The 25565-nt window shown below is 39.9% G+C and overlaps 3 protein-coding genes and 1 long non-coding RNA gene across 9 annotated transcripts in view; 3 read left to right on the plus strand and 1 right to left on the minus strand.

The window, feature by feature from the left end:
- Positions 1-223: 223 nt before the first annotated feature.
- On the plus strand, positions 224-5969 carry LOC308318440. Its single transcript, XR_013964359.1, has 5 exons — positions 224-605; positions 3048-3077; positions 3186-3221; positions 4971-5003; positions 5447-5969. It is a non-coding gene; the product is annotated as an uncharacterized lncRNA (long non-coding RNA).
- Positions 5970-7673: 1704 nt separating this feature from the next.
- dnajc28 (DnaJ (Hsp40) homolog, subfamily C, member 28) lies at positions 7674-15129 on the plus strand. Its single transcript, XM_080769157.1, has 4 exons — positions 7674-7800; positions 9889-11044; positions 13411-13573; positions 14996-15129. Exons 2-4 carry the CDS (start codon positions 9912-9914, stop codon positions 15062-15064), a joined length of 1365 nt encoding a protein of 454 aa, XP_080625283.1. The 5' UTR covers positions 7674-7800; positions 9889-9911; the 3' UTR covers positions 15065-15129.
- Positions 13817-18255, minus strand: LOC308319220 (sodium channel regulatory subunit beta-1). 3 transcript variants are annotated; one of them, XM_080769161.1, is made up of 7 exons: positions 17901-18255; positions 17496-17671; positions 16911-17148; positions 15828-15987; positions 15101-15150; positions 14180-14446; positions 13817-14148 (listed from the first exon to the last, which is right to left on the minus strand). In XM_080769161.1, exons 1-6 carry the CDS (start codon positions 17947-17949, stop codon positions 14430-14432), a joined length of 690 nt encoding a protein of 229 aa, XP_080625287.1. In that variant the 5' UTR covers positions 17950-18255; the 3' UTR covers positions 13817-14148; positions 14180-14429. The 3 variants fall into 3 exon arrangements, with proteins under 3 accessions (XP_080625287.1, XP_080625285.1, XP_080625286.1); XM_080769159.1 differs by having other exon boundaries at positions 14190-14447; positions 15099-15150; XM_080769160.1 differs by having other exon boundaries at positions 13817-14153; positions 14190-14447; positions 15099-15150.
- A 2241-nt stretch (positions 18256-20496) lies between these two features.
- gramd1a (GRAM domain containing 1A) overlaps positions 20497-25565 on the plus strand; it is a 39002-nt gene continuing 33933 nt past the window's right edge. For 2 of the 4 annotated variants that reach the window (XM_080769152.1, XM_080769154.1), the window contains exons 1-3: positions 20497-20527; positions 20881-21039; positions 24423-25503. In XM_080769152.1, coding sequence (XP_080625278.1) covers positions 25022-25503 — 482 coding nt within the window. In that variant the 5' untranslated portion in view covers positions 20497-20527; positions 20881-21039; positions 24423-25021. Of the gene's footprint in view, positions 20528-20880; positions 21040-22133; positions 22523-24422; positions 25504-25565 lie in introns of those variants that run through there. The other 2 variants (XM_080769153.1, XM_080769155.1) reach the window with 2 other exon arrangements.

Here is a 25565-nt window from a genome sequence, read left to right on the forward strand (position 1 = left end):
GAGCTCTTCATCAGACCTGACGATTGATTGTTGATTGATTGATTGATTGATTGATTGATTGATTAATTGAAATATTGTAACAGACTTTCCAGGAAAAGGCAAAGGGGCGAGATGACCTGTTACCGTTCTACTTCTGCCTTTTGAGTTTGCTTTAATATGGGGGGAGCCTACTTCTCCTATTACTGTAACACCTTATTGCTGTGTTTCCGTAGGCTGACGGATACATTAAGTCAACAGCATTTGTCATGCCTCTGCCTGAAAGCGCGTCCACTGTTTTTTTAATCGCTGCCTGACATAGCCTATAGGCCTACTTTTTGGACAAAGGTTTGTCTACACTTAACCTTTGGACATGGCCAAAAAAGCAATTAAAGCTGCTTTTAATGATCTGAGCAAGCCTGAACTGGAGGCATTCTGCAGCGTTTTGATTGATCGCAAAGAAGAACCGCGCATTCGCTGAAGCGCAATCGAGGATAAGAGTATAATACAGATTACAGATAAAATTGTTTCAGCTTTCACTGAAAACCACGCCATTGACGTTGTTGTGGATATATTGAAAGAAATCGACTGCAACGAAGTTGCAAAGGAGCTAGAAGAGAGTAAGTAGGGTAGGCTATAGATCACTTCCATGCTTAATTGTGGGCTCGCTACAGCGAGCACACACTAGTTATTGCCAGCCTATATTTATTCTTTATTTATTCCACCCGTTTTTTTGACACACTACTACTTCCACATACTTTATGCTAGAAATTTAGTTCAAACTTCAAACTGTTCAGCTCTTTGCAGTGATGGGTGCTTGTATTTTTATTTTTACAAAGTTTTATACTTTTTATACTTTTTAACTTTTAAACTTTTTTTTACATCCTTTATAATGAGAGTCGATGGAAGAAAGGTCCCATTTTTCACAGTTAACTTTTTTGAGCTCTTATTACTCCGTCATACTTTCACTTTGAAACTTCATTCAAACTTTATAATGTTCATCTATCTTTGAACTTTCATTGGTGAAAAAGTTGTTTTGAAAAAGTTTATACTTTTTAAAATATTTAACTTTATTTATAGTTTTTGCCTCCCATAGACAATGAATGGGATTTATCTCTAAATCAAACTCACTTTTGCAGCCTCATTACTCTGGCATACTTTGTCGTAGAAACGTGATTTAAACTTTAGAACGCTCACACGACTCTGGACTTTTTCGTGGTTCAAACCGTATTCGAATACGTTAAACGGTTTTTCCAAAATCGCAGTTCAATCGCATGCCGTTTCGCGTAATTAGTGCCATTTTAGAGTGCGGGCCTTCTTTGACTAGAGTGTGGAGACTGAAATTCTTTCCTTGAAAATTTACCAAACAAATTGTCGTCCCGGCCAAAGTATTCATTTTACACGCATGTTCTTTTGTCATTTTGTAGCCACACATGTCCTCTTTCACACAATGTGACCACCAAAGCACAGAGACATACAGAATGTGAACTACGGCCTTTTAAGTGACACAAAAACAGTCAATCTGCTCATTGACCTCCATTGTATAATTCTTACGAGGAAATTATCGCGCTGACAATTCTTAACTCGCTCTTATAACCACATTTTCAATCGTACCAACACCACAATCGCACATGGTGTACCTCAATATCTCAGGCCACTCACAGCGAAAAAAATATTTGCATTCGACTTTTACTTTTTGCGATAGAGCAATTTGTTCGGGGCATAGTTTTCCCCCCTTCAGAACCATTGTAATCTCCCAGTCATAGTACTGGCATAGAACTTGGAAGTCTTTTACTTCCACAGCTGAGACATATAAGGGCTTAATTACAGGGCTGACATTAAAGTTACAAGATCTCAATGAGTTGCTCTGCGATACCTTGTGAGCTTGTAGGTCTGCTATTTGTGCAATTGGCTGGCCTTTACACAGCTCTCGCAAGAGCACGCACGCACGCACACACGCACGCACGCACGCACACACGCACACACACACCCTGTCTTCCTATTGGCTGGCCTTTACACAGCTCTCGCAAGTGCACGCACGCACGCACGCACGCAAAAAAATGAAAAAAAGTATTTTTTCCAAAAAAAAGTATTTTTTCCAAAAAAAGTATTTTTTCCAAAAAAAGTATTTTTTCCAAAAAAAGTATTTTTTCCAAAAAAAGTATTTTTTCCAAAAAAAAGTATTTTTTCCAAAAAAAAGTATTTTTTCCAAAAAAAGTATTATTTTGAAAAAAAAGTATTATTTTGAAAAAAAAGTATTATTTTGAAAAAAAAAGTAATTTTTTGAAAAAAAAGTAATTTTTTGAAAAAAAAGTAATTTTTTGAAAAAAATGAAAACTTAAAAAAAAAAAACTTTAACCTCTTTTTTTTTTTTTACTTAAAATAAAAAACTTGAATTTTTTTAATAAAGATTTTTTTTTTTTCATTTAAAGAAAAACTTTTAAAAACACTTCTACAGCTTCCACATACTTTATTCCGCTTTATGCAGTTATTTATGCTTAAACTATAGTTTTTCCAAATGTTCATACTTTTTTTTAACTTTTACTTCAGCTTTAATACATTTTCTACTTTTGTTTACAATATGCTACAGTCCCGAAATATTGATTATGGATTTAGACCACCAATGGGAACACTATTACTCCGGTCCCCGAGTTTCAAACTTGACACGGCAAAAACTTTATACATTGCAATTTATGCGAGCCCACGCAGTTTCTACAGGAACTGCCTTTCTAGTTACAAATCATATTGCATGAATAGGCAATCATATAGACAGGCCAAGCAATATATGCTATATATTATAATGTTCTTAACCTATAGTTTATAGGTCCGCTCACTCCGCTGTAATTGTCACCATATATTTTGCCAATTTGGCAGTGGCACAGGAACATTCAACATACCGTAGTCATCTTTCTTTCACTTTCACTTTGGGGAAAGTTTTGTTAGTTGTCTTGTTAGCTTGTCAGTCAGTGTTAAATTAGTCGACTTAAATTAACAGTTTGTTGCTATTTATTAACAACTATTAGCTCGTATTCACGTTTTAATTTAAACTGTTTATATTTTATGTCTTGCAGAACAATCCAAAGGAACGACTGCACCTATCCGTGAGTGGTTGACTCTAAACGTATAGTCTCTTTTTGAAGGGCGGGGCAGATTGGAATATCACTTCCACCATGGGCATAAAACGTGTAACAATGTTTTATTTCTTGCAGCCCCTGTAGCCCCAGCCCCACACGTGGAAGTTAGAGGTAAGTTGAATTTGGGTATAGTAGGCCTACTGTAGTTGGGTATAGCAACCAATTACCAAAGTAATTGAAAAAACAAAACAAAAAAAACGACTTTAAATTAAATAATGAATCTAAACTATACATTGAAGCCATCGGATATTATAACTTAAACTTGCCATTCCTATATTTGGCAATAATAATAAAATAATAATCCGTACTGCTACATGGATTCTGCACCATTGTAAAAAAAAGGGCTTCAGTGTTTAATGAGATTAATCGATTTAGTTAAAACAATTTTCTTAATATTAATATATTACTTAATTATTATATAAAAAATAAATTACAAAAAACATGCATCTCAATTATTCAATTAATAAAATAAAAAAATCAATAGAATAATTGCTAAGAAAATAACCCATAGTTGGAGCCCACTGTGATAAAGGGGTATTTTGATCACTTTCAAACAGTGGGTAAACTTTTACAAATTCCATTTTAACCATGTTAGAAAACACACATCCCTGGTTTTGGTGACTGATATTGTTCTTCTAATGTGTTTTTTATTTTATTTGTATTTTTCCAAGAAAATTATAAAAAGAAAAAAGTAATTTGACAAAGATATCCAGTTCCCAGCGTTGCTGAGGTGGTATATGCTAGGCTACCGACACTTCCCAATGCTGAGATGCAGGCACCACCTGCAAAATGTTGCCATGTGCTGGCTGAGGCCGCATCTTCCATCCAATATAAAAAAGTAATGGTCAGGTCATCCGCGTAACCGTATTTTCCGGATGTTGTCTCCGGTAAGTCGTAGATGTTGAACGATGTGAAAGGACAGACCCATAAGGAACACCATTCCTCGGTCTTCTGAGCCTGATGCACTGGCTATCGCTGGTCACTATGACAGCAGCACAACGCCAGATCTTTTGGAGCTTGGACCCCGGAGTCATGATGGGTAGAAGGAGCAGAGCCAAGCATATGTTTTTGCTCTCTGATGGATCAGGGTAGATGTTGTCATGGTCTAGTGATTTGCCTTGCATTAGTTTGCTGATGGCTGGAGCTCATGATGCTGTGAAGTCTCCTGAATATTAGCATCCACACTGGTGGCCCTGGAGAGGGAAGACACCTCAATTCAACTCAATCACACGCTCACCTCACACGCCTCACCTCACATGCTGCCAATCGGGAAAAGTTCCTGTCTGCACCCGGGAAGCAGCCGTTAAGGAGATGGGATGTGATGGTGTTTGGTGTCACCACTCACCAGGCACGTGCACATACTTCTTTAGAAGTGCCGTTGCCGTCACATCCACTTCTTCCTTGCAGCTAGCCTGCTGATCAGGGCCGGCTGTAGCCTGGCCCGGGTGGGCAAGGCGAATATATGGGGGGGGCATCCCGCACGCACCGCATAGCGTAATAATCCCCCGAAATGCATAGAAAACTATGCTATCTATCTTCTCCTTCTTTGACCAACAGTAACCCAATTTCAATCCGCACCCTGTTGGCAGTGGCGTGCACAGACATTTAGAGGGGCAGGTGGGAAGTAGGCGTGTCTGATACAATTTATATCAAAAAACTAAATATTGAATCAAGCAACTTAAAAACTGTCTTGGGTGTATAGAAAAGCCTACATGTTAAAATGACCCCAGAAGTGTTTTAAAGTGAAATACCCATTTAAGTGACATAAATTAACAGTTTGTTTCCAACTTTATATAGGCTATATTTATGCATGTGATTGTGTTCACCTTTTGAATTTGAATGCTGTTTTATTTTTTGCAGTAGAACCCAAAGACGCAGCTGCATCTGTCCCAGGTTGGTGCTTTTGAAAGTTGACTCTAAAATTGAGACATTTCATTTAGGCCTACTTGCATTTAGCATTACTATATATTCACATTGTAGTCTGCACAGTCCTTAGGATTTGGATACTGTATAAGCTGTAGTGTTGTTGCTTAAAATATCCTTTAATTATGCACATTTTGGGGCGCTGAAGGCCTAGTGGCGCATACCAGATACACACAGTATAGGCTCTAATGCAGCCTAACAGCGAGTCACAGGTTCACAGGTTGGCGGCCTTTGCTGTGTGCCACTCCGTCTTTCTCTGTTCACTCTCTGTTTCCTGTTATCTGTCCTTCTTTACTGTAGGCCTACTATCCAATAAAGGCCCAAAACATATCTTGCTTGTTGGCTATTACTGCTATTACTGCATGTATTTTGAGCATGGAGTCTCATCCACAACTAAATGTTCCTTTCTTCAGGGATTGCCTTTGTGAAACAACAACGGGCTAAGCTGATTGAAAGAGTGACCGCGATCTCATCTATCCTGGATATGCTCCTTGAGCATGGTGCTATCAATCATGAGGCCTACAGTATGGTGAGGTTTAAGCCCACCAATCCGGAAAAGATGAGGGAACTCTATATATACCTGCAGAACGACAAAGCCAGACAAATGTTCTATGAAGCTCTTCAGGAACACGAGAAATTTCTTCTTGAGGAGCTGCATGGCAATTAAATTTATTTTTAGGCCAAACAATGTAGGCTACAACTGAGAATACCTTTTTGGACCATGATGCTTTCTGTTAATTCTCATGTAAGCCTATCCCTCCACACTTTGTAATTCCAATGTTTTCCTAATTCGTACAAATAGCAATTTGTTTTTGTTTTCTTAAGATTTTATTGATCAGAATATGTAAAAATATGTTTGTTGAATTTAAAGTATATCATGGTACATGGTATTCTTTCTGATTACTACTTTGTCCTTTTTATTAAAAGATTCTACGCAAATTATTTTTGGCTATAGTTCATAATGTTTGAATTTTCAAGTTTGATTGATTGAATATTTTATTAGACATAAATGTAAAAAGTTAACAGCAACTGAGTACAGTCAAACACATCTTGTTTCCATTTAGTCTCTAGAAGTTAAGTGGGTTTCTTACAAAGAAATGTTTCCTAGAGCAATATAGGATATTATATATAGGAAACCTCTTATCTCCATGTTTCGACTTTGTAATGTTTAGTTCGGCCTACATCGTCATACAAGGGTTTCACATAAAATGAGTGAAAATATAATCTATAAGCGTTGCAATGCGACATGTTGTGAGCTTGTAGATTGGATATTATCACTATTTTAAATGTTTTTTCTAAATAATAAATAACTGTTTTGGTCATACAAATCAAATCAAACTTTATTTCTAGAGCACATTTACAAAGACCAGAGGTCAACCAAAGTGCTGTACAAGATCATAAAAACAACTTAACAAGCATACTGTACAAGGTTTACACCCGATATGTATAGGCTATTCACATTCACATATACTGTATGGGGTGGTATAACATTGGTGGCCCAAATGCCTAGATAATACACTGCACAGTATTCTCTCTCTCTCTCTCTCTCTCTCTCTCTCTCTCTCTCTCTCTCTCTCTCTCGTTAAAGATAAACAGTTAAACTACAATGTGCAATAGTACAATCCATATCAATAGCATAATGTAGCATACCCTAAGGCTGTAGGATTAGGTTTTACTAGGTTTTACTATAAGGAGCTATAGTGCCGAGTCCCGACTATACTGCAGAGAAACTAGTAATTATGGGCAAAATATTATCTTTTTTCCTGGTTCTTGTCAAGGCTGTGTAAAGACGGAAAGATTAGATGTGTCACATTCTGCGACGTGAACTGCCCTGCAGTAAACAGGTGCTGAAAGTTTGATGCAATGCACTGAAGAAGTCATGTGAATGCTATGGGTGGCTTATTCATGACATTTGTCAAATAAAATAATACATACACATTAGTTCTGATCTCTTGTTTGTCTATGTTCACAATATAATTTTGCTGAGGTATCGCATAAGAGGTGGCAGATTACATTAGTTATCACACTGAAGTAACACATTTTTTTTCAATGAATTACTCAAAAGCAATGAGATACGATAAAAGGTAAGCTGAAATTGATAGAAAATATGTGTGTTATAGATTGCCCACAGGGTCCCCACTCCCCAGCAAAAGTATAGTTAACATAGCATCACAATCATTTGAACAACTTCATCCATTTAGCCTATATGTTGGCTATTCAATAATATCAGATCTACAAGCTCATAGCATGTCAAAGACTCACTTCATACAGAAAATGTTTTGAATAATTTGATATTTTTTTAATCTTTTCTTCTGGGGATCCCTGGCAAAACTTTTTCAGATGTGGCCCGGGGCCAAATAGGCTACCGGTACACATTTAATTTGGGGTCCTGCCTTAATTGCACAAGTTGCAGTTGAATGAAATGTGGGTAATATGCCATCCATATAGCTCTAGCAGCATAAACATGACAACATTCGGAAATGGAATTCCCTGTCCTTAAAAATATTTTACATTTTTTTTTTTTTTTTAATAAAGTCTTGACCCTTATTGTTGCTCATGCTCAGTTGCACTTGCTGGGCTGCTAAATGGGCTACCTTATAACTACATTACCCATCATCCTTAGAGCCAGGAAGCTAATAACAACAAGCGACAAGGGCTAGCACCACAGATGTCCTTAGATGATGTCTCCTTGAACAACTGATCTTGGCTTTTGCGAAGATCAAAATAAAAATAAAAGTGCCAAGATTCACAAGCGTGCGCCAAACAGGTTTGTGTTCTTCATTTAAAATGTATGTTGAAAAAAATGCTAGAATGCGGGTGTATATAACTATATATAGAATATCTAGCAGCAATAACTAGCAGCAATAACAGTCAGCAACCGCGGCTTGCATAACTAGCTGCCAGCCTGCCACTGTGAATGTGATTTGCTCGCTGATATTCCATACTACCCCCGCCCTTAGAGTATCCCCCGCCCTAGGCTAGCTCTGGTCCATAGCTAGCCCCAATATGTTCCCCATAATGATTGATTGAAATATTTATTAACAGTTTGCAAAATTACAGTACATTTCAAGCACAACTCAATACAAAGACTGTTAACTGTGAGTGGACGACCCAATAAACCAGTCCATTACACTTGTTTACAAGAGGGTCCACCATGTTCAAATCATCAAAACATTCCTCAGTCTATAGTGGGAATAGGCATGCTTGGGTCCGTGGATATGCACGGTTTGGGATATCCGTGGATATGCCTGTTCCTCTCCGATGCTGATGTGCATCACTTCAATGTCCACAACTTCAGTTATGATATGGTGACTTCTCCTTGCACCAGCCATCCAAATACACTTTCCAGTGCAACTATAGCCCTAAATTCAGTCTCTCCATTTTTCCTGTGACCATTTTCCAATATTGGTCTCCACCAATTAGGAGTCGGACTCCTAATTCCACTGCATCCATCCCTATGATGGGTACATCTGCTATGGGCATTCCTTTTGCTTCCAAGTCCCTCCTTATCTTTCCGTTTGGCGCTTTAATCATAGAAGAGCTCAACTTGGGTGTTTCCAATAAATGGACATCAATGCTTTGATTGTTCTTAATATTTCTCAAACGAGCCTTCACTTTCCTGCAGGTAATTCTCTGGGGTGTTTTGGAACCAAACGCATGCATATTCAACGTTTCTTTACCTATAACTGGCAAGACGTACAAATAGACACTTCTATATAGCCAAAGAACAGAACAGGAATTCATCATAAAGGAGGTAAAAAAGGGAAAAGAAACGTAACAGTGAGGGGAAAAAGGGGTGGGGGGGGGGATTCAGATTCTACGGGGGCCAGTTTCAAATTGCAGCCGTCCGTATAGGTGCCCTTTGAGATCGGTTTTGAAGGAGTCAAGGGATGTCTTAATGACTGTTGGTAGGGTGTTCCACATTTTGGTGTGGAACACCCCCCCAAATCCCCCCCCCCCCCCCCCCCCAATCCTGTTGCCTGGTCAGCTCTGACTTGTGATAACAAATCCATTCCATCTGGCAGAAACGCATATAGTATTTGATCACTACACATTCACACGGACCACATTCTCTGTACGCGATGGGATGGCATTACAGCAGCATAGTAGTAAACTCCGTATGCATTTTGGAATATGAAGGACCAATGCAAACAAGCCATAGGCTTTCTTAGGTTACATATAAATCCTCTTAACAGACCTTGTATTGAACTATAGGCCTACTTCCTGTGTTTATTTCTGCAAACTGTTACGGTATTCAAATCAATCAATCAAAAAACATAAAACATCCTTCAACTAGAAAATGGCCAATGTGAAAAGAGTGGGTATTCCTCAGCCTAGTAGGAAAGTCAGTGAAAGAAAAATTTGACATCAACCGGGTTAACGGTGCCGGAGATTAGCTGGTAACGGACGTTGTCACACACACTCACGGACACACAAGAACGGAGTGCAAAACATACTCTCTCCCCGTGCCTTCGGCCTGGTGGAGACAATAAATCAGGTTGCATGATAATAGTGTTCTATGGCTGTATATTGTATGCATAATATGAACTCTTGCCCATTAGTTATAAACTATGTTGATCTAAGAGGATAGCGCACCAGATAAGAGATTGTGTTTGTTACATAAAAAGTAATTAATATGAACAAAACATCTGCCATTCTAGGGCTGCTTGCCATTGTTTGAATTAATTTACCCATGCTGCTGATCTGGTTATGGAGATGTTGACGCAGTCTTTATACCAAACCTGGCACAAGGCATTTCACTGCTCAGTGCTCAAAATGTAATGATAATGTCACATTGATTGACTTTTAACTGTACTGTCGTCATCTTTAACAAATCATAATGTTTCCTCTGCAGGAGCCTCTGCACAGCTTGCAGATATGAGTTACACGTTCCAGCTGTGTGTCACCCGAAGTAACTTCCATCATGGCAGTTTTCAGCTCCTCTTGGCACGACGGACCTTGCAGTTCCGACTACTCAGCTCCAGCTCCAAGATTAGTCACAGTCTTAAAGAGAGCTACCGACGGCTGCAGCTGCCTGAGGAGGGCAAGAGCAGCCCTGCCCAGGTGAGAGAGGCATACCTCCAAATGGCCAAACTGTACCACCCTGACTCTGGGGCTGCAACAGCAGATGGCGTCCTTTTTGCTCAGGTAGAACAGGCCTACCGTGCCATATTGGCACACCAGAGCCAAGTGAAAAGGAACGATAGTGCTAGGGAAGAGGACGATGACGAAAAGAGAAACAGTGTGGCACCTCAACACAGACATTACCTCAGCTACGAGGGCATAGGTTCGGGTACACCCAGCCAAAGAGAACGACAGTACCGTCAGTTCCGTGTGGACCGGGCAACTGACGAGGTTTTGAACTACCGTCAGATGGTACACGAGAAGGCGGCTGCGGAAGAGGGTGCTCTGGTGGACAGGGATTTGCGTCAGCGCAGCCGCAAGATCAAGATCACTCAAGCTGTGGAAAGATTGGTGGAGGACCTCATCCAGGAGTCAATGGCCCGCGGAGACTTTCAGAATCTGAGTGGATCTGGAAAGCCACTGGACAAGTTTCAGCACAACCCATATGCCGACCCTATGACCCACAATCTTAACCGCATTCTCATTGACAATGGCTACCAGCCAGCCTGGATCGTCACACAGCGAGACATCCGTGAGACAGCCGGTGAGATCCGCAGTAGGCTGCTGGAGGGTAGGGCCAGGTTGGGTGACCCCATGACCCCAAGGGAACGTGCTCAATGGGAGCAGCTATGTGCATCTGTGGAAGAAGAGCTGTCCAAACTCAACAAGATGGTGGATAATCTTAACCTCATCGTGCCAATGCTCAACATGCAAATGGTTCACTTCAATCTGGCACGGGAGGTTAACCGTGCTGAGAAAGGAGCACGCCAGCACAGACAGGACAAAGAGAAAGAGAGGGAGAGGGAGAACAGGAAGGAGAGAACTTCCGCATCTAGACCTAAAAACACTAAACAAGGTCTGATATCATGGATGCAGAGTTTACTGAGGTGAAAATACTGAACATTCAATTCAATTGACAGCAATGTTTGAAATTAACGTTTTTATTACAATACACCAAAAACAAGTCATGAAGATGTACTTTAATCATGGATTTATTTAATATGAAATCTAAGTTATAAGTCACTAAGCATTGATGCTACATAGATACAGTTATACAATCTAGCTTTCTCCTAATCAAATTTATTTGATTGTTTGATTTGTTTGGTTTTCTGGAATCTGGACAATTTCATCAAGATACATTAAGAAATGTATTTGACAAGCAATGTTTTTGTGTTGTGTGTATGACTGCAATGGTTTTCTTGACTTAGAGGAACTGAATGTTGGAAGTGCTGGTTATGACAGTTACTTTCTATGGTGCAAGTGTCTGTGGCATTGCATACATACTGTATTTGCTGAATAATCCTAATTTAGTATCATATTGTAATGTAATCTTTTGTTGCCATGCAACATTACAATTTATAGTAAATGAATTAATATAGTAAACTTTTGCATTACAGTATGTTTCAAACCGCAATCATATGATTTCTAACGCCCAAGCCTCACCAATGCAACGCCTTGCAACAAAACAGTTTAAAGGACATGTCACACCAATGCAACAACTTGGCAACTACCATTGGGGATAATGGTTTCATGCAACTACTCGCAACCATTCGGTTGCAAGAAGTTGCATGGTGAATCATTGGTGAGGTTTGAACCTTAGCCTCCATCTAGCCTTCTAATTGCTCCAGTGTTGCAGGGTTGCAGATGACGATAGAGTCTTTGTCACTGGTTCTATTATCTGCAGCTGGGCCATGCAGTGCTTGAACAACAACTCTAGAAGGGGTTTTGACCTTGTCCCAGTCATACGCAATGTATTGGTGATAGGGATCATTGGAGTTTTCCAGCTTTTTGGAGCGGATGTAGCTAAGCATGATGCCAAATGTGAAGAAACTGAACATGCCCACGACCAGCAAAATATACATAATTCCCTGCGACTGAGCTTGAGCCCTTGCCCCACCCAGCTGGAGCACAGCCTGCTGGGTGCTGTAGTTTTGAGGAGGCACTGGCACTAGTATGCCTGTTCCGTTTAGGCAGTGCTGCAGAAAGGCATACAGGACAGACTGTAGCTCCGTGCTGTTGATGTGTAACATTCTCCACGTCTGATGTCTGTTCAGTGGAAGTACAACCAAGACACCTATGGCCGGAGAGCAGGAGTTGAAAAGAATATTTGTTCAGGTTGACAATCATTTACATCACAAAATAGGAATTATTATCTGAGCTTCCTTACATGTAACAGGAGATGTGTTCTACTTCTCGTTGAGGGAGCACCAGCTTTTCACACTTGGGTCTGTATTTTGGTTGACCTTTGTGAAAGCGAGAAATGTGGTATGTTTTTTGTACAGACTAAAAGACTTGAACCTTACTGCACCTAAAATTTCGGAATATTTGAATAATTTAAGAAATACATTAAAAACACAAATAAAACAATCTTACCTCTTAAAGGATCTGTAATTAGTGCATGTTGCCAAAATTCCTTCAGAAAAGTAGATTATTACTGTTATTCCTAATGGTTAGATATAAGCCTCGTGCACGTCTCTGCAGTCTGTATAATCCAAATACACCTAGACTCAAGATGCACATCTCATCTCCCAACTCTGCCCTCCTACTTCTAGCTCATACGTATGTACACACCAGTCACACAGAATGTTCAACTTGTCAACACATTTAATGAAATGAGGAGGTCACAGGACAAGGTCAGATCCTCAGTAATGGGGTGATTTTCCTTCTTAAATCACAACAGGACATGTAACATCTGTGGACGATACAAACGCTTTACTTTATGTGCATAGTTTGTGTTGGGGTATAAGGCTTATTTTATTTTAATAGTATTCACTAATCTATATGCAACAGTGGTTGATACGTGAATAGGTTTGTAATGCACAGTATATTGTTGCTGTCTCCAGCCACCACGCTATCTCCAAGTGTGTGGGTTTTATAAATATTGAACCATTGAAAAGTATCAACAAGAATTATTAGTTAGTACTAAATAACATTGGATCTATTGGAAAATGTATACGTTTTTTTTCTTCTCCATTTCATTTTCTTAACCCATTTTGGGCGGGAACCCCTTTTGGTGTTTCAAGCATTCTGTTATACTTTAAGTATTGGAAAATAGCAGATCTACAAGCTCATGAACTTGTAGTTCTGCTATTTTTGAAAAATCGTAAAAATGCGGCACAAATCTTTGAATAGGTATATATTCTTTCAGAGCGAACGTTTTTTTTATTTTGACGTCGGGCCTAAATGGGTTAAAATTAACCGTCCGACAGCGATAATATGTACTCTCTGTACAAATGTTGTCATCGTGCATTAGGATGGAGCTGGGCAGTGACAGAACAAAGAGCTTTCAGACTGGCAAGACAGCGGAGAGACCACATCCATACTCAGACAAGATTATGTTACAGCGCAATCACCTCCAAACGTCCTTGTCTCAACGACTGTGCAGATCCTGTGTGTTCGTTCACCAAAAGCCTATGGTAGGTAAAAGGGTATTAAAGATATAGGAACTGCCATGCCAAGTATAACAAAAAAAAACTTAGTTTAGTATTTCAATGTGTAGCAGGTGTAATACCAATTTTCTTGATCTATCACTGCAGCTCCAAATGCCAAGACAAGATTTTCTGATGTGTTTAGTTTGTAAACACTGTAGTAATCACAGGTTCACCGAATATAAAACCATCAATAATTAAATGAAATCATTGATTAATAATCAGTCCATATTTTGGGTTATGTCATACACCAAATGTTTATTTTTATAAAAAATAAAATAGTGAACATCTAAATAGCTATTTTCACTACAAGGTATAAATAGGGCTTAAGTGGTTAATCGATTCATTTACATAATATATTAAAAATATATATAAAAACTCCTAGAATAATCTAATCTAATAAAGTAATCAATAGCTGCATCCCTAGTATCCGAGAAGAAAACATACACTAATAATTATGCTATGCAATGATCTTCAATGATCTAAAACATTCTACATTTTATTTCATTAAGGGATTCAAATCTAAATTCAGACCCGTCTGAAGTGAGTGGTACTGTACTGTACTGTACTGTACTGTACTGTACTGTACTGTACTGTACTGTACTGTACAAGCCCTCCTCCCTGGCCTGTGTGTGTGTTAGGCTATGCAACAGTGACACTTGGTGGTGAACAGACACTATAATGCTATTTTCCTGCTTGGACAGACACAGACCAGGGACAGACAGACCCAGGGACACACATAGCTGTGTAATGGAGTGGTTGCACCACTCAAAAATCAAGATGTTAAATGGAATCTTCTTCAGTTTCGTAGTGTTGTAATCCCAGTTGACAACTGTAGAGTGTGCTAGATGTTCTCTTCACCTGGTAAATAAAACAAAAGTAAAAGTGATAGTCAAATGTCTAGCTGCCAAAAAAGAGCCACTGACATCGACTGCAGAATGTGATATTTTGCAAACCAGTGATAATCTTAATTTTCTTTGGTTAAAATAAATGTTAAAAAGCTCTATATTGTGATAGTACTCATTGCTATAGAGTGTTTGTTCAGTGACACGAGTCTCCATGTCTCCAGCTTTTTATTAAACAGAAAATGCATTTACTGAAACTGCCATGGGATACCAATTTTATCCAATCAGGATAGAGAACGCAGTCAGGATACAGACTGCAAGTGATGACACAAAGAAATGAGCAGACACAATTGAAACTGGAACACTATAAAAAGTTAAGCTCCTAAACAGCTACTCTCTCCTGATTGGCTGAAATTCTGTCACTTACCTGAATTTTTTTCTCCTGTTTATTAAAGAGCTGGAGTCTATAGCAATGATTACTATCAGAATATAGTGCTTTTACCGTTTAACTGTATTATATATCTGTGACATTTTGTTTTATTATCTCTGGGACCCCAATCTACAGTCTGAGGGTGTACAAATGGAACCAAATGGACAGACCCATAAGCATCTATTTGGTGGTTCCTGGGCCTGAAGTTGAGAAACAGTGACTATCCCAACTTTAACTTACCAGGGTTTTCTGGCTGCACCCCACCACAGCTCTCTTTTGATTCTACAGGTCTGGAAACAACAAAGTTAAATGTTAATCGACTAAAACTAAACCATGGCAAAGAAACAATAACATAACAACAGATAATGCAAGCTCGAGGTATTCATCTCATCTAATGTTAACTAACCTATTGGAAGCTAATGATTCTATTGGGAGAGTGTGATGTAGGCTATTTCTACAATGATAGAATTATACATTTATTACCAATAGAGTTAGAGGATGTAAGAGAGAATTATTCTTTATTGCATGAATATGCATAAAATTATGTTTTTAATAATACAATGAGTACAGGACTGAAGAACTTGAAGAAACTGATATAGTTTCTCACACATTAATCAAATGAAAAGCCAGAGTGCTGTGTGGTGCACTGGGCGGTGAGGCTCGTAGACAGAATATTTAGGAGATGAGACCATCTGTTTGTCTTTGTAAACTGTTAGTACTTTATAATAGATCTATAGATTCTTTATTTAGATAGATAGATATAGATTTTTGCTTTTATCCGACTTGTACCTGCACCAAAAATAACAGATGTACAAGCTCACAATGCTCACTCTACAATGCGTTGTGGGATTTTAGATTGGCTATTTTCAGTGTGTGACTCTAGCGTGCAACAAAGTATTAAGGAATTTGTGTACTGCTGCCCCCATTGACCTGGTCACTGTGACCATCATAAAGACCGGAGACTCACGTGTCTTGAGCTTTCAGGGCTTTGCGGGCCGACCGGGCCTCGTGTTCGTCTGAGATCTTCTTGTAGCAGTGCACCATCACCACAATCAACCACAGCTGCAGAACCACGATGAGCACATACATCATGATCTCTGCGACCACAGCCGTCAGCTCTCGATTGGCTGGGGAGAAGGAGGATGGCATTATGGAACTGCAGTACAGTGAATTGTCCTGGGTATGTACTGTACACGCACACATACACACAGTCTAGTGAATTCTCTTGGGTATGTACCTCGCACGCATGCACGCACATGCGACACACACACACACACACACACACACACACACACACACACACACACACACACACACACACACACACACAGTCTAGTCTAGTGAATTCTCCTCAAATGATCTCACTGTGTTGGCAGAACATTGTGTTGCTTTAAATATTGTTACATTTGTTTCATGAAACAAAATTAATTAATCATTTAATTATTTAGTTATTTCTTGAAACAAGTAATTTATTATCATATAAAGAAGAGAACATTATTATTAAAACAAGCTAAATTATATGCCAATGCAGTAAGTTAATTTGTCTTCTAGACATTATGTTGAAAGAAGTCAGTAAAGTTTCCCAAAAAGCAATAAACCTAGCGGCAGCCACAACCTGCCCAACCACTGGTGAGCAGTGAGGATGTTGCAAATAATTGGCAAAACACTAAGACTATTGATAACATAACATTAATTAAAAATATATATAGTGGGATTCCTTGATGTAGTCCAGGAAGTAAGTGAGCCCAGTGTCCATGACATTCATGGACAAAGAAATAATATCTAAAAACACATATTACCCACATAAAAATGTTTCTTGTCTCCCAAACATCATTAAAATAAGATCTGGTTGCAAAAGGGGTGAAGTGTCCCTTCAATAGTTTAACTCCTGCTTCTTAACTGTGCCGTATTAAGAAGCTCTGTTGTTTCTGCGCGGGCGAGGTCGCTTCTCGCCCTCAGGGCGTCTTACTGTGGTATATAAATATACTTTGCCTTTTCAGTGGTCAAATATGGAACACAGCATAAACAAATCACTAGGTTGACTCCTCACCTACAGCCACCACGCTAAGCTCCACGTCCTTCTCTATTATGACATCCTTCTCAAACAGCGGGTCGTAGAAGAGGGCACGCCGGAAGATGCAGCGGTATGTACCCGTGTCGTTGAAGGTGACATTGTGCATAAAGATAGCTCCTATTTGAATATCTTCTTGTTCCGTCCCTTGCCACGTCAGGCGATCGCTGAAGTCTTCATGGAGGATGCTGGCATTGGGGTGGTCATAGTGGAAGATCTGATTAGGTAGACAACAGAGATAATGACTAATTATCTGAAAGTGAAAATGTTTACTGAATATGTGCTGCTACCTGGAGATATAGCATATTTCAACAGTGAATTCATGACTCCAATGGTGATATAATAGATTACGATTGATTGACATGTTATGAAAATATTGTGCTAACCACTTGGTCTATCACCAACAGATCGACAAATGTTAAACATTTTCATTTGTCCAATTTGCCTTTGTCTGTTACAAGGTCTCCTAAGGCAAGCCAACCTGACTGACAACAGCATTCCTTATTTAGCTGTCGGTGAATTAATTGACCCCAGGCCAGATCACAAATGCATATATATACTCACATGTCTGAATTCCTCCTCGCCACTGTCGCCAGCTGGTTGGAAGTACCAGTCCACAGTGGCTCGGGCAGTCACTTCCTCTCTCATCTTGCAGGAAATACAGCCCAGAAGGAATCCTTCACCAGCCACAGCTTCTGTCATAGAGTCCACCTCTGCACAGCCACCATGGCACTGAGACACTATTATAATAATAATAATAATACAATAACAACATTATTATTTAAATAATAATGTAATGTAATGTAATGTACATTAAAAGGTCTTCAAAAGCAAATAAAACAATTTCAAAAAGTTTCAGAAAACATTAGTTTTTGTTATTGGTGGTGGTGGACCAGGGCCAGGTAGACTAGCCCTACACAGACACACTGCACCTGCAGAACCATGTCCTTCCCTTCTCGTTTCACTTACCGCATAGGCAGAAGACAACGGAGATAAATAGGCCTAAGTGGCGTGTCATTTTCACTCCCACTTGGCAGTGTAACGGAACTCGGTCTTGTCCACTTTTGTCAGCTCAAAGTGTTAAGAATATATTGTCTGTGAATAGGATAACATTATTCCAAACAGTTTCCAAAAGAGTCCGTGTTCATCGCGACAAGCCTCTTGCCCTGAATGTTAATCAGCCGATTGTGAGCCTTTTCCTCATATGTTTAGAGATCAAATTAGTAACGATAAGACTCAATTAGAAACACTGAACACTGCGTCAATATAGCATTCAAAAAGGTCCTGTAGCAGTAGGTCTAAAGTCTTCACTGCAGCCACGTCTGAGTCTAAGACAGCTATATTTAGTGTGTGAATCCATGTGTGATGCATGTTTAAAATGTTTCAAGCCCAAGCCAAGTTGGAATCGGAGCAGTTGAAACAGCATTCTACTATCATGATAGGCTACCCATAGCCTAGGTACAGTGATCTTGCCTCTTCTGATTAATGTTTTGCATAGTTGTAAATTACATTTTTATTTAAGGATTGTAATGAATTCAGTAGCAGAGATGCAATTATTAGTTCTAAATTAATTTACCCCGCCGGCATCTATTTCCATTATGTCATTGTCTTGTGTATTGTTCAATGTAATTTTTGATATAATGTAATTTTCAATTCATGCTTCTTAGAAGAATGTTTGCCAGGTCTGATATGCAAAATGATGCTGTTGACCATGTTTTGTTAAGCAAATCAAGTTAGACAAACAAGAGGTAGTCAACAAACAGTGACATAAAGATCTGTTTTTAAGAATCCTATGTCTATCATATTTTTTAATAATGGCGATCAGTCATGTAGCCTTGCATTGGCATTAATTACAAATATCAAGACATTTGATATTATCAAAACAACACTGAATGTGAACAAACAAATAGTAAGCTTCTTAGCAAAAACAGTGATGCCTTATGAGTGATTGTTATTTAACTAAATCATTGTTATATAAAGTTTATGATATGTATACAATTTGTTCATTACAAGTCCACAAAGGCTTGAACCAGTATCGGTTGTCTTTTCAATTACATTTTACATAAAAAATCACACCCGTGTGAAGTGAGGGGCACTAATATATTAAAGTCTCATGTTGATTAGGTGATGTAATGGTGATGTAAAACAAACGGTGCCAACACAAACATAAACGCCATTAACAATAAAGAGACAATAAAGAGCCCCTCAAAAACAGAGCACATTTGATTTAAGATACAATATTGTTAGCCTATACTGTATATTTTCATGTCATATTTGCTTTATTGAGTGTGCCTTGTTTGAGCCAGCAGTGATGATCTTCCCATTAGCTCATTACCTGTAAATCGTGTTCCAGCACATTGTAATTGTGCTGTACTATAGCAATAATCATCTTTCTCACTTACAATATCATTCACACACTACAAGCACAACTATTTATAGGTTTTTACAATATTGTATATAAACCTTTTGGTGTTATTATCAGCATTGATACACACTATCAGAGGCTCGTACAGTCAGTCAATGCCAACAACCACATAGGGAAACAAGGGTACTGAAGTCAAGGCTGAGAAAACAGACATTGACTAAAGTCCTTGTCTTAAACACTGTTTTAATCAAGAAGAGATGAATGTGGTACATGTTAACACACTGTGTTGACATGATGGGACGAGCTTTGTTTTATTTTTCTGTGCTTTGCTTTGTGTCTTTACAACTCTGACTGAATAGGCTACGTCACACATTCGATAGTTTCTACGTATACTGCCAGAAATGTCATTAATGCAACTGGGTTGTGACGCATCTCTTAGTCAGGGTATGAGTATGAGTGCTATTTGACTGAGTTGGATGTCAAGGCTGTTTTCACGTCATGTGACTGTATGACATAGGAACCCCTGAGCTCTCCTTGTCTCTTTTAACCTTGAGGTGGCCAATGAATGATAATGATGCTAACTGAATCAACAGAGTACTAGCAGCACAGCGACAGACATGTACAGTAACTGAGCAGACAGAGTGAGAGAGCGAGAGATACGGGGGCTAGAGAGATAGAGAAGGACGGAGGGACAGAGAGAAAGACCTTGGTCAGCTGCATATAACAAACTTCAAGGAAATGTTGACATAATGATAAACCTGTGTGTGTGTGTGTGTGTGTGTGTGTGTGTGTGTGTGTGTGTGTGATGACAGAGGTGCAACACTCTCTTTCTCACACACACGCACGCACACGCACACACACACACACAGAGTGACACACACACAGAGTGACACACCTCCCTTCAGTGTATGCTGGTGCTTTTTATTTTTAGCTCAGATCGAGTTTCCAGTCCCCAATCCACCGCTCAGAAGCGCTCAGCAGCATAATAGCCGCTAGTGACTTGGAGGGGTGTGCAGACTGTGCACTGCATGGTTACTTACAACACATCCTCTTGCATCCTGCATTGGCACCGATGGAAGTGGAGCTGTCCAAGTCGTAATGGCAAGAAGCAGGCTGAGGTGACAGAAGATTGAAGATGTCCTGTAGATTTTTTGGAGAATTCAAAAATGCCAAGTCATTGCAACACCCATTGTCTAGCGAAAGCACACTCAAAGCTGATAGGCAGTTTGTGGTGAGTAGCCTATCTGCCCTTGCCCTGGCTTGTATACAGTTTATTATTTTAGGAGAGCTATTTGAAATGACCAATCAGATCATGTGTTTACTTTAATTCAGTCATTGTTTGTATTCATAAATGTCTCTAAAAATCTGTTGTTATAAGAAACAGGAAACAGAGTAGTCAAGAGGCTGCAGAGATTTGAACTGGAAGAAGGAAATTTAAATGTTATTGGCATACAAACTAAACGACAGACTTAGTTGAATTTAAGGATGTATATCAATTAATCTAATTCAATTTAATTGTGTGTATTTAATTCCAATGTTTCATTCAGAATGTACTCATATGAAATGAAATGCTACATTTCACAGATCTCCTTTCTTGTATTCAGTCTTCTGACAAGGTGACCTAACCACGTGGTTTGGAGGACAGGATATCATATGCTTACAGGTTGCATCTGACTGTAAGCCACTAGTTCAGAATAGTGAAACAGTGAACATATGAGGCAATGCTGCGGAGGGATGCAAGAGGTAAGTTCCTGAAAAGTTTTTTTTCCAAACATACAATTAATACATTTGCATTATATTACGATCATCACGTCACTTCACAAAATGCACTAAATACCGGTATGTATGATTATGTTATAACAGTATTGTGGGGCAAAGACTCGAGTTCAAAATAACTGCACGAAATCTTATTCGACACAAGGGGTCGCAATATTCCTTCCAGATGCTTTTACTGGTAACTGAATTATATTTTCACTCTCCCCTCAGTCCCTGCCCTGTCCCTTCAATTTAGCTACATTTCAGGATATTTTAGGCTTTCCCAGTTCGCGTAAAATGGTAGTGCTGTTTTCGGTTGTGTATCTAGGAAGGAAACCCATTTTAAGAATACACATTAACACATTTAAAATACTTTGATTGAAAAGGAAAGCATGTAATCGTCAGTTTACATTAACTGACGTTAATCGTCAGTTAATGAATACTGAATAGTAGCATTTTGCCAGTAGCCAGTATGTGATCTAGGTCAGACTAGGTGGGACCACTGGGATGAATGAATACAAGGGAACGGTAGGAATAGGTGAGATTTTGATCTAAACTTCAAACTTCAATAACATGTAGCGTAGTCTACAGTGTTAAATTGTGACATCGAATTGCTGACCGGTTCCGGTTGGCAAATAACATACGCAACAGCGAATAAAAAGTTATATTAATTTTGAGCTTGCGCTGAATCTTACTGCAGAACAGTTGGTATTGGACTGAAGTCTGAAGATACAATATCGGCTTTTGTAGACTCGTGTAGATGGGATGCGCTTCTGAATCTCAGCTGTTGCTTGAGTTGCAGGCAGCCCACATCCTTTCTCTGAACAGTTATTTCCCGGACCGTACCACAAAGTTTGCCATGGGGGTAGTTCGTCTGCTAAAAGAAGACATAGTATGTATTTATTTGTATAATTAGAAAGATAACGGAACCGTGGTGTTACGAAGACACGGAAATGTGTCGGATGGTTTGTGTTTTTACCTCGCAACTATGCAAACACTGTGTTTTCTCACCGCCCCCCCCCGCGTAATGAGTTGATCGGCCCCGGCATCGACTTCATTTCGTTTTACTTCAGAGACAAAAAGCTTGTCTGTGCGAGTTTAAAAGCCAGCAAGCTACATACCTACTGAACTCTACTGGCGTTAGACGGTCGTGTAGTTTGACGAGACTTTTATATAATCATGTTTTTAAATAAAAAAATCGAGAAGTGTCGTCTAGGGTTTTCGTTATTGAAAATGATAATTTATTAGCCCGATAGACATCTTTTCGGGAGCTGTCGGCACTCTAGACTAGAGTACGGAATTTGTAGCTGGCTGAGGCTAACTGTTAGCTATAGCTGTTCGATGCTTTTCTAAGAATGTTGATGTGTTCCTGCGAAAAAGTGGATTTTAATATCACTGCTCGCCCCGTCGCAAGGCTCGTTTTCGAGGCCGAGCAAGATAACAGAAATGGAGGAAATTCATCAAATGGGAGGTAGGAAATAAAAATACATATGCGAATTAATGTCACGTTTGCGGGTTCCCAGTTGGCCCCTGCCTGATTTACAGTTTAGCTTTGGGCCTGGGTGTTTTAATTCTGATGATAAATAAAAGATGCAAAGTGTAATTTGTGTAAAGAAGCCAGGGGCTGTTTGCCTCTCGTATCGTATGTTGCAGATCACACTCAAACCACTAATTTTTACTTGAGACGAATGCGTCACTTGAGCTCAAGTAAACAAACCAACTGAATCTGATAAGTTGATGATAGTGTGATATCACACACAGCAAATCGTGTATGCTGCCTGCGCCTGCGAGACAGCGAGCTGACTTCTAGGGAAGTTATGACTCAGTAGCGATTACGGCACGCACTGCTTTGTTGTTACATGATCTATTATGGGTCAAAGTTAGCTGAACACAACCTCACCTCTGCCCTTTACTGTCTTGTTTTATATATATGGGTATAGCTAGTATAAAATACAAGCCTGTGCGGAGCAGAGGGCAGGAGGAGAATTATGATGGATTACACTGGGCAAACACCACCATGCCAAGATTGTTCTTGTTCAAACAGATCATAGCAAATATTGTCTGGCTTGGCTTGGGTTATTGCTTTGGAAGTGCCTGCTTAATTGAAATCAAACGAGTGACACACATAGTTAACACATACACTAATCCCACATTCTATTACAGTTTTGTTTATGTTATAGCTCTGGCAGTAGAGCTATAACATGCTTTAGTTTGATTGTGGTTGTGTTGTTGAGGCTATTATTATTATTATTATTATTATTATTAAATAGTGACATGCACTCTTTTTTCACTTAAGGATATTGTTTCTAGCCTATGTGAGATCATTTGTCTACATTTAGTGTGGGGTTTAGGAATTTTAAAAGAGAGAATACCACACCGTTTTTAAAGCTCCCCAAACGGTGTGCAGACTTATTCTTTCGTTTGCAGTCTGTTCTTTTTGTTTGAGCACCCGTTTAATTAACCTGGGATGTGCATGCACCTCCTGACCACTTTGGGTTTAGGAATTTTGTCATTGTTGGACTTGGAAACAGCTTTGTATTCATTGCTCACAGTTTTGAGAATTTGGTGATGAGATATTGGTCGAACCTGTGATGGTGTTAACCTGACTCCGCCAGATTGCGGCAGTATTGAGTTCACAAGTTCCCTCCTCCTACCTTGATCTGGTCTCTCTCAAGCAGAAACGATGAACCGGAAGCAGCGGGACAAAAATCTGATATCTCTATAATACTTTCGAGTTGTAGGCTTGTTAGGTTGTGTTTACATTTGCCCTGTGGCACAGCTACAATACGTCACCAGTCTCGTGTTGATCCCGCCTCTAGCGGCCGCATACGGCTGCATATCGCTCTTATCAGATTTTGTTCAGAATTTGTCTCTGCCTGAGAGAGACCAGATGGGAGCAGGACGAGGAACTCATTGCTGCCTCCAGCTGGCGGAGTCAGGTTATGATGGTGTTACCTGAAAATAGTATATTTCTGGTGGTTAGTGCAGTCTCTTTTGTTCAAATTGGTTTGGCTGTTGTTTCAGAGTTACTACTTGAAGGGAGTGCGGATTTGCAGATTAGTCTCCTACTAATATACGGTAGTATCCAACAAATGTTACAAAGCTGGGCAACGTGAAAAAACAACCCTACCTGAATACTAAGCCTATTGATCTGCATCCAAATGGGAACTAACAATCTTGGAATGTGATACTTGACATTCTTGGAATTGGTTATTCAGTTCAGACAGTGTCAGCGAACCAACAGAAACAGTCTTTGCCTCACAATCATTCATTCGAGCGGTCATGGGGAAACGTTATCTTTCAAAACTACTTTATTACAGGATTAGTGTTTGGCTACTATTTTGAATGCAAAGTGTCTCTTCCCCTCTCAGACCCCAGCCACCACCGGACATAGGTCTGTGTTTATCCCGATCCCATGCTTGATGAGACTCATTATGCAAGTGGAACCATGTGAAATCTGCTGAAAAGGGTGGGCCAATATACTGAAGGAGAAAAAGGATTCTAGACCTGGTGAGGTGCAGAAATCAACTGCTTGTTTGGCCACAGGCCTAAGCTTTGACAGGCTGGACATCTAATGGATTATCTTAAAAATATGGTTGCAGAGAGTTTTTAATTTGTGAAGGACTGCTACCACCATCACCCTGATGCATCACTGACTGGGGGAAAGCTCAGAAGAAAAACACCACAATGGTGTCATCTATATTGTTCTGCTGTTAAACTATTATAGTGCATAATGCATTTCTTTGAAAATACAATTTGAGAAATACTTCAACTTAACTAGTCTTAATCCAAGGCGTGCTGTGTATCACACAGACGTTGTGAAGGGATTTTCCACAAAGTTCCTAAGAGAAACATGGCATGACTGGAACCTCCCATTCAGTCACAGTCAACCTCGTCTCTCCAAACCACTGCTCTGGGCCCTTAAACTGACTGAACTGACTGAAATCAGCTGAGGTATGTGGTGGTGAGAATGATGACAATGTCCTCACCAGGCAGACCAGAAGGTAACACTCTGGCTCAGCCCATCTCCATCCCCACGCTGACTATCCTACCACCGTCCTCTGACACAGAGTCCTGGTCTTGCTCGCCTAGCCCCAGAGCCTCACGCTCCCACAGACACACTCGACTGCACCGCAGCAGGACCCGTGCGAAGAAGAGGACAGAGGAAGAGCAACAGGCACTGCAGGTCAGCTCTCCTAAGCGGCAATGGGAGTTGCCACCACAAATTGTTGTGGAGACGGCTGAGAAGAGGCGCAGCGCAAGTTCCCAGAGGAGCCTTTCGCCTTCCCCCTCTCTGTTTTCCCAGACAGAGGGAGAAGAGCATGTCCAGGACCTCCTCCTGCGTCCTCCTTCTCGCTCCTCATCGCGTAGCTCGTCCCCCATCCGTCGTTCCCGCTGGTCCCTCAAGAGCCTGCTCAGCAGGGACTCCGACTGGGACAGTGTCAGCTGCAGGTTAGTGCTCTGGCTTTGCCCCGAATAGAATGTGATTGTGAACACAGGATGACTAAACACTA

The sequence above is a fragment of the Protomyctophum bolini genome (genome assembly GCF_963924005.1).
Source record: "Protomyctophum bolini genome assembly, chromosome: 7".
NCBI lineage: Eukaryota > Metazoa > Chordata > Actinopteri > Myctophiformes > Myctophidae > Protomyctophum > Protomyctophum bolini.

Bases quoted from the DNA above. Each gene is read 5' to 3' on its own strand.
- dnajc28 (XM_080769157.1), top strand. From the start codon at position 9,912: ATGAGTTACACGTTCCAGCTGTGTGTCACCCGAAGTAACTTCCATCAT. The intron at 11,045-13,410 runs GTGAAAATACTG...ATCGTGCATTAG, and splicing joins TGGATGCAGAGTTTACTGAG to GATGGAGCTGGGCAGTGACA. The intron at 13,574-14,995 runs GTAGGTAAAAGG...CCCAATCTACAG, and splicing joins TCGTTCACCAAAAGCCTATG to TCTGAGGGTGTACAAATGGA.
- LOC308319220 (XM_080769159.1), bottom strand. From the start codon at position 17,949: ATGACACGCCACTTAGGCCTATTTATCTCCGTTGTCTTCTGCCTATGC. The intron at 15,988-16,910 runs GTGAGGAGTCAA...CCTTCTCCCCAG, and splicing joins GCTTAGCGTGGTGGCTGTAG to CCAATCGAGAGCTGACGGCT. The intron at 15,151-15,827 runs GTGAGTCTCCGG...TGTTGTTTCCAG, and splicing joins GCCCTGAAAGCTCAAGACAC to ACCTGTAGAATCAAAAGAGA.